This window comes from Budorcas taxicolor, chromosome 18 (assembly GCF_023091745.1).
Source record: "Budorcas taxicolor isolate Tak-1 chromosome 18, Takin1.1, whole genome shotgun sequence".
In the NCBI taxonomy this organism is placed as follows: Eukaryota; Metazoa; Chordata; class Mammalia; order Artiodactyla; family Bovidae; genus Budorcas; species Budorcas taxicolor.
In genome coordinates, this window is record NC_068927.1 from 66,873,094 (window position 1) to 66,886,092 (window position 12,999).

The 12,999-nt window shown below is 44.8% G+C and overlaps 1 protein-coding gene across 2 annotated transcripts; it reads left to right on the forward strand.

Moving 5' to 3' along the window:
* Window positions 1-1,896: 1,896 nt before the first annotated feature.
* Window positions 1,897-12,071, forward strand: LOC128062827 (zinc finger protein OZF-like). 2 transcript variants are annotated; one of them, XM_052655264.1, is made up of 5 exons: window positions 1,897-2,069; window positions 4,952-4,990; window positions 6,771-6,897; window positions 8,207-8,274; window positions 11,251-12,071. In XM_052655264.1, exons 1-5 carry the CDS (start codon window positions 2,055-2,057, stop codon window positions 11,353-11,355), a joined length of 354 nt encoding a protein of 117 aa, XP_052511224.1. In that variant the 5' UTR covers window positions 1,897-2,054; the 3' UTR covers window positions 11,356-12,071. The 2 variants fall into 2 exon arrangements, with proteins under 2 accessions (XP_052511224.1, XP_052511222.1); XM_052655262.1 differs by lacking the exon at window positions 11,251-12,071 and having other exon boundaries at window positions 8,207-9,929.
* The last annotated feature ends 928 nt before the right edge of the window (window positions 12,072-12,999 follow it).

Sequence of the window (12,999 nt, forward strand, 5' to 3'; positions counted from 1 at the left end):
GGCAATTGACTACCTTATCATTAAGTTTGTACTGTCTATCGCTTTGACCAAAAGGTCAGACTCAAGAGGAAAGAGGTTCTTGGTCTCTTTGGATCTTGATGAGCTTATACAGCCAAAGTAGTGCTTGGAATGGAATATGCAGTTTAATGAGTGCTTGTCAACGAGGGTACAAATATGATGCTATGGATGCCCTGTTCGCTTTCAGCATTCTGGCAAGTCAATCTGCTCTCTCCACATCTCCCTTCAAGCTGGTATTGTTTTGTATACAAAAAAAGGTTATTATTGATTGTTCATTAAATAAGTAAACAATGCATCGCAATTTAGAGACCCAGACTCACAGGCTAGCCAAGCTCCTGTGTAAGTGCGCGCTCAGCTTCATCCTGTCACTCTCAGTCTCCAGTGTCTCTTTGAGCTTTACTAAGATCTTAACTGTACGGACACGGCCAAGAGGTATTTTGGCCAGCACTTTGAATAGCTGATGATTGGTTTCAACAACTTCAACATTTCACAGATATTTTCCTGAACTCAACTCTATGCATTGTCTCTACGCTTGCAGGTGAAATTATATTGACTCCCCAGAAAGGAAAGAGGATCATGAAATTGCAAGGCTTTATCTCAGGGTTCAATTGCTCCTGTCCCAAATACGCTATGACCATAACCATGGAGTCACTCTCCAGGCAGGAAGTGACAATAGTTATAAGTCACTCTTCTTTTCAAATAGGTAGACAAGAACTGCTGCTGCTGCTAAGTCATTTCAGTCGTGTCTGACTCTTCACGACCCCATGGACTGCAGCCTACCAGGCTCCTCCATCCATGGGAGTTTCCAGGCAAGAGTACTGGAGTGGGGTGCCATTGCCTTCTCCGAGACAAGAACTGGATATATATTAAAATGTGGAGTCTGAAATACGTGTCAGTTCTTGAATAGGACATACCATCACGAAGTGTACTTTTTTTCTGAGGGAACCAAAGACACGGTACATGGTCCATCTGCTTCTAGTTGCCCCACATCCCTCCTCTGTCTTATTCGCCATGGCTCTGTCTGGAGTCTTAGGTTTTTCGACTATGACCTAACACAGAGACACTCATAAACTGTAGCCAACAAGATAGGCTACATTTATATGAAAAGCAATAAGACAATGTTTATTGGACTCCAGCTATGGATGGATTCACTCTGTCTGAATGACAACCTGGTATCATGTGACCACTTAGTTTGGCCAATTTTGTTGTTGTAGTTTAGTCACTAAGATACCTCCGACTTTGCAACCCCATGGCCTGTAGCCCGGCAGGCTCCTCTGTCCATTGGGGTTTTTCCAGGCAAGAATACTGGAGTGGGGTGCCATTTCCCTCCTGGATGGGATCAGGGATAGAACCCTGGGTTCCCATATTGGCAGGTGGATTTTTTTTTTTTTTTTTTTTACCACTAGCACCACCTGATAAGCTTTGGGGACCATCTCAAACTTTCTTTTTTTTTAAGTAAAAGAAGGCTAATTCAGAGAGAGACACACTCCATAGACAGAGTGGGCCATCTCAGAAGGCAAGAGAGGCCAAACATTTGAAATATTACTGTCACTATACTTCTATGTGATCAGCACAGACTATGTTTCATGGAAATCTGGGTGCAACTCCTTTAAAAAGCGTGTAACTGGCCCAGTCTTCGCAGCCTGGGGACTTCACAGCAACCCTACTGGTGAGGCGGGACCATTCTCCCGAATTGGGCAGCATTACCTCTTGGCAGCGACGGGAGCGCTATGAACTACATTACCCTAAAGGCACCGCGCGAGGCGCCAGGGACAATGGACCAATGAAGTCTCAGGACAGAGACACTTCCGTTCTAGAGAACGGCCTCTGGGCGGGCCTTCCTGTGTGGGTCCCCGGCGACATGCTGTAAACTCGGATCCGTTCGCGGTTGGGGTGCGTCCTAACGCTGAGCAGGCCCGAGACCTGGGAGCTGGAAGGCCGCTGTGCCTGCTGTTCCGAGGCGAGTGTCAGGCTCGGCGTGGGCGCCATCCGACCTGACTCTTCGCCAACGGACTCCTTTGGCTGCAGCCACGTTGATGGTTCCGATTCAGGTGAATCCTGCGTCCTCCGGGTCCTCGCCCGGTTCTTTTTATCCTGAGTTATCTTTGTTCTTATTAGTATATTCTTAGTAACGTCTTATATGTATATTAAGCAGATCTAAAATTAGTATCCGTTAACCGCCTGAGATAAAAAATATGCGTTATCAACAGGACCCCAGGAAGCCGCCTATGTGCTTAGTCGCTTCAGTCGTGCCGTTGCGACCCCATGGACTGTAGGCCGCCAGGCTCCTCTGTCCATGGGGATTCTCCAGGCAAGCATACTGGAGTGGGTTGCTCCGCCCTCCCGCAAGGGATCTTCTCAACCCAGGGATCAAACCCCGGTCTCCCACATTGCAGGCGGATTCTTTACCATTTGCTGCTGCTAAGTCGCTTCAGTCGTGTCCGACTCTGTGCGACCCCATAGACGGCAGCCCACTAGGCTCCCCCGTCCCTGGGATTCTCCAGGTAAGAACACTGGAGTGGGGTGCCATTTCCTTCTCCAAGGCATGAAAGCGAAAAGTGAAAGTGAAGTCATTCAGTCCTGTCGACTCTTAGTGACCTCATGGACTGCAGCCCACCAGGCTCCTCCGTCCATGGGATTTTCCAGGCAAGAGTACTGGAGTGGGGTGCCATTGGCCACCAGGAAGCCCAAAACATACCCATCCCCCCAAAGTTAAGGTATTGTCTGTTATTTAAAGTAAGGGTTTCCTTGCTTTTCTCGATAGTTTTGCCAACTATGTGGGAAATATGCGACGGCTGTAGTTTAGTTTCGCTTCTTCGTTTTAAAACTTAGTGAATGGAATCACATAAGGCTTCCCTCGTAAAGCGTCTGTCTATAATGAGGCAGACCCAGGTTCGATCCCCTGGATCGGGAAGATCCTCTGGAGAAGGAAATGACAACCCACTCTAGTACCCTTGCGTGGAAAATCCCATGGACGGAGGAATGTGGTAGGCTACAGTCCATGGGGTCGCAAAGAGACGGACACGACTGAGTTTCTCGGCAGTTTTGCCAACTATGTGGGGAATATGCGACGGCTGTAGTTTAGTTTCGCTCCTTCGTTTTAAAACTTAGTGAATGGAATAATGTAAGTATTACGATGTCTTTTTCTTCATTTGCACAATATGATGTGACTTTACCCATGTTTCTCATGCTACGTTGTTGTTCAGTTGCTAAGTCGGTTCCGACTCTTTGTGACCCTGTGGACTGCAGCATGCCAGGCTTCCCTGTCCTTCATTATCTCCTGGAGTTTGCCCAAATTCATGTCCATTGAGTTGGATACCCTCCCTCACGCAGAGTAGCCAGTCATTTTCCTTTTTGTGTAGTTTTTTATAGATATGAATATATGAGTAAATGTCTTTATAAATTCTTCTGTTGAAGGCTTTTCTCTGTGTTTTTGTTGTTGATGGTGGTGGTGTTTGTTTTAGTCCGATATGTCTATAAACAGTGGTATTGTAGCCACACTTGACATGTGTTCTGGAAAGATACATTAAGCACACGTCTGTTTAGTTTCTATGTTAACATTTTTATTGTATTTAAATTAACATTTCCACTTACTGAATTTGTTTTCCTCCATACTACTAATTTTAACTTAGTTCTTTGAATGAAATTATTAAACTGTTTCACAGTTATATTTTGATACACACTTATGCCTTATATAAACTTTTGTTTTACAGTCTACACACACGCATAGACTGTTTTAATATTTTAAAAGATTATGCTTTTCCAGTAATATTTATCTCACTGTTAAATAATTTTCTTCTGGTGATCTTGTAAGGGAAAATTATTGAGATATTTTATTAAATACCTGTCTTAAGTGGGCTTTGGCCTTATCATTATAAGGATATATCATTATGTATATAATATATATATAATATCATTATATTATCATTATCCTTATCATTATAAGGATAAAAGGTTATAATGCTTCAAAACCATAACAAGATGTTAAGAACTCAAGAAGATATTTCCATGTTTCTATAATGAGGATGACAAGAGGTCAGGTCCTATCAGTTATATCCTTTCTCTTAAGTTTAAAGAGTCCAAAATGAGGTCCAGTTATCCCCAGATGCTGGAGGCAAAGCACTTTTACTCTGATTCAAGGAACATCCCCTTTATCAGAGATTCATTTTGCATGCAGTCAGTACATGGTGGTTCCGTTCTCTACTACAGGAGAGAAGAGCATATAAGAAATTACAGATAATCTGTCTGAATATTTATGGAAAAGTTTTAACATCAAAGAATATGGATAAATAGGAAAAGCACATGTTCTTGAATTATACTATATAATGTTATAGTAATTTCAAACCAGAATTTAATCTGGATTATATAAACTGGAATTTTATATACAACAATAACTTTTAATATAACCAGAGAAAAATTTGAAAAGGACATGTAAGAACTCCTGGTCACCTGTTAGAGCCAAACATAAGCGATAGGAAGAGAAAAATGTATTATTGGCAGGGGGAAAACAGAAAAGGGGACTCAAATGGGAGTGTCAGAAACGGACCTAACATAAAATGGAGTAAATTTTGATATTTGTAGCTCAGTGTTATAATAGTGCTCTGTGACCTGCCACAAGCATTTCCTCACCACTACAATCCCGTATTCTTCTGGCTCAATGGGTTGCAGTCACACTAGCCTCGAGGGTGCTACTCAGACACACCAGACATGACTCTGACAGGGAGGCTTTGCACTTGTTTATACCACTGTTGAAAAACCTTTTCTCAAGTTATCCTCGTGACTTTATGGCACAACTGCATAACATTTTCTGTCCTCTTTTACATGGCTTTAGTTTTCCCTTATGTGTCTGCCTGAAATATTAAATGATTCACTCATTAATCTTTTGTCTGCTGCTGATGGGAATTAAAGTTACATGGCCCTTCTCTTCCCACAGGTTCCACATTCAGAAGAACCATGTATGGACTCTTCACTGGTGAGTGTCTGGTGTCCTGGACGTCTTTTGCTGCTACTCTTCCTGGACTTGATGTCTGGAGACCCTAGAGCAACCCTCAACCCAGGTTTCCAAGTCCAAGCCAGAGGTTCCATGAGGAGATTCACATTTTTGGCAGCCAGTGGCCTAAATGTGCAAGCTTGTTTTAGGTACTGGGGGAAATTCACACAAATGCTTGAGGATGCAACTGAGATGGGTGTGTTTTAGGACTTGTAAGTCTCTGTTAATGTCTGGTGAGGACAGAGAGCAAGAGGGCCAGAGTCAGGCCTAGTATGATACTCTGCTGAGAAGCTGTGCTCTCAGAAGTCTGTTCAGAGTGACGGCAGCCATGGAGTATTTGAAATAGAGGAGAAGAGTGATCTGACTTAGGCTTTAAGAGGCTCCCTCTTAAGTGGAGATTGCAGAACAGACTGGGGGAAGGAAAGATGAGGAGATAATCAAGGCGGCTATTGCAGTCATCCAGATGAGCATTGGTTGTGACTAGACAGAGGGGTGGATATGGAGGTAGGAGAAATACCTGGCTTCAGGATTTTTACAAGAAGGGCTGACCAGATTTTCTAAAATGGAGGGGTCATACATAACACCAGAGTTTATGCCCTTTGCATCTGGAAGGGTGGAAGTTGCATTAACTGATTCAGGGAAGTCAGTGATAGTCGCTTTCACTGAGAATATTAGGAACTGGGTTTTGGCCCTGATGAATCTCAGATGATGTTCCAATGACTCAAGTATAGGAGACAAATGCGTGGCTGAACATGCAGCTGTAGAGGGCCAGGGAGGCTTCAGGGTGCAATTATGGGACAAGGGAACAGCAGAGCTGTTACAAAGGTCGTCAGCGGGAAGGTGTGTATGTGGGCGGTCAGCAGGTGGCCCAGGTTTTCATGGGAGAGTGGCCATGAAATTGATGCAGAGGGAAAGCAGAAATGGAGATGAAGTGATAGCAAAGTCAGGCTGGTGTTTGCTTCTCTTTCTGTGCAGTTACCAGGCTTTTGTGGTGGAACTTGGGGAGTTTGTGACAGAATGTCATGTGAATTTTTGTAGGTGTGTCAAGTAGGTGTGGATTTTGAATGGCTGTTATATGGACAAAGATTGGAATTGGTAAGGAGACATAATGTGCAGTCTAGAAGTGGACCCTGACCAGGGGTTTTCAGGTCTGCATGTTTCGACTGAGGTTTGAACTAGGACCAAGGCCTGGTGGGGAAGCCTTCAGAACAGGGCTGGTGAGCTGCCAGTGGAGAGTTGGGGTTTGGTGGGATTCTGTTGGCGTTGAACAGATTTTCAGGTGTCATGTGCAGAAAGATATATGAGGAGATAGGAGACATGATCGTTTCGTGGTCCAGGTGCTAGTGTTGGGGGTCAGATGTATGAGGTGGTCCAGTGGGTGACACAGATGTGGGGAAGGTATGTGAAGAGATAGTCCCAGTGCCCTCATTCCAGAAGGTTGAGAGAGGAGTATGAGCCCAAGTTGCTGGCATCTGGGGTGCATCACCCTGGGAACTGTCAGGCTGTTGTCTTGCATGAGAGGGAGTAGGCCCTACATCCCAGGCCCACAGCGTAGAAGGCGTCTGTCTGCAGATGTGCGTGTTGTTACCGGGGTTGGAGCTAGTGCTCAAGAAAACATGAAGAGTTTTGGGTACCACTGCCCTCTTGAGTTGAGTCGCTGGGGAGGATGATGACCCCAGAGTGAGTTTGGACTAGGTTGGGGGTACTTATGGGGTCCTGGGGAGATGGGCTGCTTACGCACACTCTGTTCCCATCATCACAGGGGCCTGTGACCTTTGAGGATGTGGCTGTGTACTTTTCCCAGGAGGAATGGAGGATCCTTGATGAGACCCAGAGACACCTATACTGCTATGTCATGCTGGAGACCTTTGCACTGGTTGCGTCCTTGGGTAAGGCCCTCACCCCTGTCCCAGCATCCTGGGCAGGTCTCTGACTTTCCACTTTTCTCCAAGGCAAGTCGATTTGTCTCACAGCTAGACAGTAGGCACCTCTCTATTACTGCTTCCCTGTCCTCTGTGCTGTGGGTGCCAAGGCTGAGTGAGTGTGTGGACCAACTCCTTTCACAGGTAGCCCCAGTGCCAGCGGCTCTGAAGTTTTCTTAGTGAAGGTTTTCTGAGCCAAAAGACTTGGAATGAGTTCTGTCATCTCCCTGCTGAGATGACTCTGTAGACCCCTGCACATTTGTGCTCCAGGCTCTTCCCCCTTCCAGCTGACATTTCCTTGGCCCTCACTGTACCAGCAATTGTTGGGACCCAACACAGTCACTATTTCTGGGGTTCACCTGGCTATTTCTGTGATTCCCCCCTCAAAGATTTTTTATGTGATAGTGTCTGTTTCCTGAGATTATCTTGGAATCGATTGCCCCCATGGGCCAGTACTGACCACTCACCTGTCCTATCTTTCCCTTAGGACTTGCATCTTCTAGGTCCCATGTTGTTGTCCCGCTGGAGCTGGGAGGAGAACCCTGGGTACGGGACAGAGTGGACATGACTCCAGGCACAGCAAGAGGGGCTCAGAGTGGGCCTGGCCTTGGTGATTGGCATCAGGGGGAGGAAGTGATGTCATGGCTGGATTCAGACCGTATCAGGAACGTGTCCTGTGCCCAACACTATTTTGGTGCCAAGGCCAGTGACTGTGAACCTCATTACTCTCTCTCCTCCCCATTGCTGACACTTTGCTCTTTCCGTCATACCTGCTCTGACTTTGCGCCCAGGATTGTCCCTCACCTCTCTGCCTTCCACTCCTCGGTGGTCCTCTCCATCCTCACTTCTCTGCTTTTCAGTATTGGCCTACACCTAACATGTCATGAGGCCTGCACTTATCCTCTAAACGGTCCTTGAACACTAGCTACTCGGTGACAATTGGATTCTCCTGGGTCTGAATACAGCTTTGCACATAGCACACATGTGTCCCCAGCAGCCAAGGCCCTGGTGAAAACCGTTCCCGGAGGAGTGAGTTGTGGACCCCTGGTTCCCCGTGTTCTGCACCCCATCCTTGTGTCTTTTGCCTGGTGAGTCGTCCATGTTTTGTGATGTGTAGAGGCCCTGTCCACACAGCAGCCCTTTCCTAACCTGCTCCCACCTCCCTTGTCCTGAAAATAGTCCCATGGATTTATTCTATGTCAGACATGTATTGTGATGGGGCTCCCTACTTCTACCAAGATCTACATGAAATTCACCCCCATTTCTTTGCTTTCAGGTTGTTGGCAGAGAGCAGAGGTGAAGGAGAAAACTTCTGAGCAGAATGCTTCTGTAGAAGTGCCACAGGTAATTACTTCACAGATAGACCTGTCCATCCAGAAGGCCTGTCCCTGGGAGATGGGTAACCTGGATGTAGAAGGTGGGCTGCATCTCGCTGAGGACCTGGGAGTAAACCCTGTCCAGACACTGTGTAGGGCACGTATGAAATTTCAGCAGCACAGTGGAGAGAAACTCTTTAGAAGAGACATGGGTAAGGCCTTTATGAAGACTCGTACCGTTCATACAACCAAGAAGTCTTTCCCATGCCAGGAGCCTGGGAAGGATTTCCCTGTTAGCTTTGATCTTCTCCAGTACCAGGTCACTCCACAAGAGGACACCGAGTGTGTGGAGGCCTCTCACAATGGACTGAGGCACTATAAGTGCAGTGAATGTGGGAAAACCTTCTGCCGCAAGTACAGGCTTGCTCAGCACCAGAGAGTCCACACTGGAGAGAGGCCGTATGAATGTAGTGAATGTGGAAAAACCTTCAGCTATAAACACATACTTGTTCAGCACCGGAGAGTCCACACTGGAGAAAGGCCTTATGAGTGCAGGGAATGTGGGAAAGCTTTTAGCAACAAACCCACACTTGTTAGGCACCAGCGAATTCACACTGGAGAAAAGCCTTATGAGTGTAGTGAATGTGGGAAATTCTTTAGCCAAAGCTCCAGCCTTAGTGAACATCAGAGAATTCACACTGGAGCACGGCCTTATAAATGCAATGAATGTGGAAAATTCTTTACATCCAACTCCAATCTAATTAAACACAGGCGGGTTCACACAGGCACAAGGCCTTATGAGTGCAGTGAATGTGGGAAATTTTTTAACCAAAGTCCCAGCCTCATTAAACATCAGAGGATCCACACTGGGGAAAGGCCATATGAATGTAGTGAGTGTGGAAAAGTTTTTAGCCAAAGCTCTACTCTCATCAAGCACCAGAGAGTTCACACTGGAGCAAGGCCTTATAAATGCACTGAATGTGGAAAACTTTTTAGCCAAAGCTTTGGCCTCACTCAACACCAGAGAATTCATACTGGAGAAAGACCATACGAGTGCACTGAATGTGGAGAATTCTTTAGCCAAAGCACCCAGCTTACTCAACACCGAAAAATTCACACCAGAGCAGGGCCTCTCGAGTGCAGCAGATATGGAAAAGTCTTTAGTCAAAGGTCTACTCTGATTGAGCACCAGGAACATCACAGCCCAGACAGACCCTATGAGTGCAGTGAGTGTAAGAAAGCTTTCAGCCGAAGATCTAACCTTCTTCGTCACCAGAAAGTTCATACGGGACAAAGACCTTCAAATGAGATGAGCAGAGAAGCAAATAATGAACTGTCTCCTTAGCTAATACATCTTACTGAACAGGCTCTGTGAGGGACTCATCAACTGGAAGTTGAATGCCACCCATCTGCACAGTCCTAGTGTGGAGATTACCTGTGGGTACCCGATTCGTTGGAAGCTTTTAAGGAGCTGTGCTGTACTTTCTGATCTGCCCATGGCCCTTCCCAGACTTCATGTCACTGTGAGTTTCTGTGGTAAAAATCATCTTATTTCTACCAACTGGTGGTCATCTCAGTGTGAACAAAGCTGGGTAGACCTTTACGCTCATGCATTCTCTGGAGGAAAGCTTGGGTAGCCTGAGCTTGGATGTTATTCTGTTACGTCTGACTGACTAGAACATTGGCTTAACCAGCTTTGACCAAGGCGACCCAGTCTGCGTTCTGCTGGTGGCTTGTTTACTCTCTTCAGTGGCACTATTTCATGTCATGCTCAGAATGGGTTTTTCCAGCTCTATGTCACCTGTTTGGGAACACTGTATTCCTCAGTGAGGATAGTATGGCAGAGAGTAGTTTTCATTGCAGTTTTGGTCTAATTTGTTTTTTCAAGGCCTCCTGGGGTAGACTGCAGGGCTTTGTTGTGACCTGAATGTCATAATTTTTGGTTTCAGAGGTCACCCTGAGATGAGGGCAGCCATGAGAACCACCAGTGATTTTTGGAACAGCATGAATGTTCTGTTTTCACACGGGATGTCACATCATCCCCCCAGTGCTGTTCAAGGGAAGAAATGCTCTAGGTCCAGCTGGGACAGAGCCACGTACCATAATGTCCCCAACATGGCAGGCTGATGTTGCTGAATGTTAGATTACAGACATTGAGCAGGAACCATACTTGGTACAGAAGACACTCAGGGAATTAATAGGTCCTGAGAGACTAGCAAAGAAGAAGGAATGGGCCTTCTCTAAAGTTTCATCCACAAATGTGACTGGTGGTTTAGGAGGTTTTTTAAAGAAATTCTCCAGATCTACAGAGCTACTTCCTCCTGAGCCTCCAGTCAGAGTCAGACTGAATAATGTAAAGGTTTTAGGATCTTCATAGTATCTGCAGGTTGTTTATCTCAAGGCCATTGCTACACAGTTGTGGAGGAAAAAAAGAGGGAGAGTGGAAATCCTGTAGTCCAGGCATGTGATTTTTTAGGACCCAGGCAGAGTTCCTGGAGAACTCAAGTGGAAACACCTTCCATTGCTCCTCTGTCTTCATTGCTACTGGGACCCAAGCCCTTGCATGAGATATGGAGAGGTGATGTAATTATTGTGTTGGTTTCCAGAGTTCTACTTTTCTAAAAAGGAGATTCAGATTTTTATGTAAAGCCAATTTTTACTTAAACTTAATTGAGCTGTATAGTTGGTATGCAGTGGACTGAATATACTTAAAATGTATAGCTTGGTAACTTTTACTATGTGTAAAATCACAGAACCACCATAATAACAAACATCCATCATTCCCACATCTCCCTTCCGAAATCTCCCTGGGCTCCCAGGCAACTGGAATTCAATTTACTTTATTTCACATTCTATTAGTTTTCTAGAATTTTAATGTCATTGGAATGTTAATGTGTTTACTTTTGTATTTGCCTTTTTCATTCATGGTACATAATTACCTTGAGAATTATCCATATTGCAGAAATGAATGGTTGTGTTTTTGTTTGTTTTGCCATGCCACAAGGTTTTGGGATCTTCGTTCCCCAAGCAGATTGAACCCAGGCCCTCAGTGATGAAAGCACAGAAACCACTGGGGAATTCCCTGATAGTTAATTTTTTTAATTCCTGAAAAATACACTGTTTGGATATATTAACCTGTTGACTGTTTATCCATTTATCTGTTAATGGATGAATGGGATTTTGCATTTTGTTTCCAGCTTGGCTATCACAGAAAGTTTACTGTGAACATGTACATAAATTTTCTTAAATGAATATATGGTTTCATACTCTAAAGTGAATGACTACCCTTTTGGATTCCCATCAACAGTATTGGGAGCATTCCAACTCCCCTATATTCCTCACCTGTACTTGTTTGGTATGGTCAGCATATTAAATATTAACCTATTTTCAAAGTGTGTAGTTACCTCACTATTGCCTGATGGTCTATCTGGTTGAACATTTTTAATGTGTTCACTTGCCAAGTGCATGTCTTTGATAAAATATTTATAATAGTTATTTACCATCTGGTAGTGAATTTTGGAGGTGGTGATGGCACCCCACTCCAGTACTCTTGCCTGGAAAATCCCATGGATGGAGGAACCTTATAGGCTGCAGTCCATGGGGTCGCAAAGAGCCGGACATGACTGAGCAACTTCACTTTCACTTTGCACTTTCATGCATTGGAGAAGGAAATGGCAACCCACTCCAGTGTTCTTGCCTGGAGAATTCCAGGGACGGAGGAGCCTGGTGGGCTGCCGTCTATGGGGTCGCACAGAGTTGGACACGACTGAAGCAACTTAGCAGCAGTGAATTTTGGCTGATATTTCCTTTTTTATGAATAACTAAGAAGACAATAAAAGAAATGTGTTAGAACTTGACTTTTCTTCAGTTCAACTTGGCTGGGTGGAATGAATGTTTGTGGTATTCCCCATGTATAGTTCTCATTATTAACTCACTCTGCACCACTTTCTAAAGTCTCAAAAATTTGTAGAACAGCAAATCGACCCCTGATTGTAGTGTTTGCCAATTTCCCTGGTACAAATACTCCAAACTGTGGCAATTTCAAGCTGTGAATATGAGGTTGTTACCAAACCAGGTAACACTTCCAAAGGTGCACAAGCCAGAAACTGAGATACTAAGACTTAAGCGAGGGGGTAGCTAGAACCTGCCAACATGGCTCCTCTTGGAGTCTGTCACATGCCATCTTCCTTTGCTACTCTTCATCTGCTACTCTTCATCTGTGTCCTTTTCACTGTAATAAACTGTAGCCACTGAGATCTTAACTTTAATTTTTTATTTCCCCTGTAACAAATAAGTTTCTCTAGAACTATATATTTTCCCCAATTTCATTGAGTACATAATCATTGTTAATGACTTTGTGTAATATTCAAGTATTATTAATGTTGAGTTTAGCACAGGATTTAGGTAAGAGGAGAAAAGAAAAGGAATAGATTTTTGGATAGGGAGGTTAATCATAAACTCAACAGGGGAACTAAGTTTCTGAGGTGGCGCTAGTGGTAAAGAACCCGCCTGCCAATGCAGGAGACTTATATAAGAGACATGGGTTTGATCCTTGGGTCGGGAAGATCCCCTAGAGGAGGGCATGGCAACCCGCTCCAGTATTCTTCTCTGGGGAATTCCCATGGACAGAGGAGCCTAGTGGGCTACAGTCCATAAGGTCAGACACTACTGAAGCAACTTAGCATGCACACACAGTTTCACTACCTTTTCCCAACAATTCTCTTAAAACTCCAAATGCTAGTTACCTCTGCAG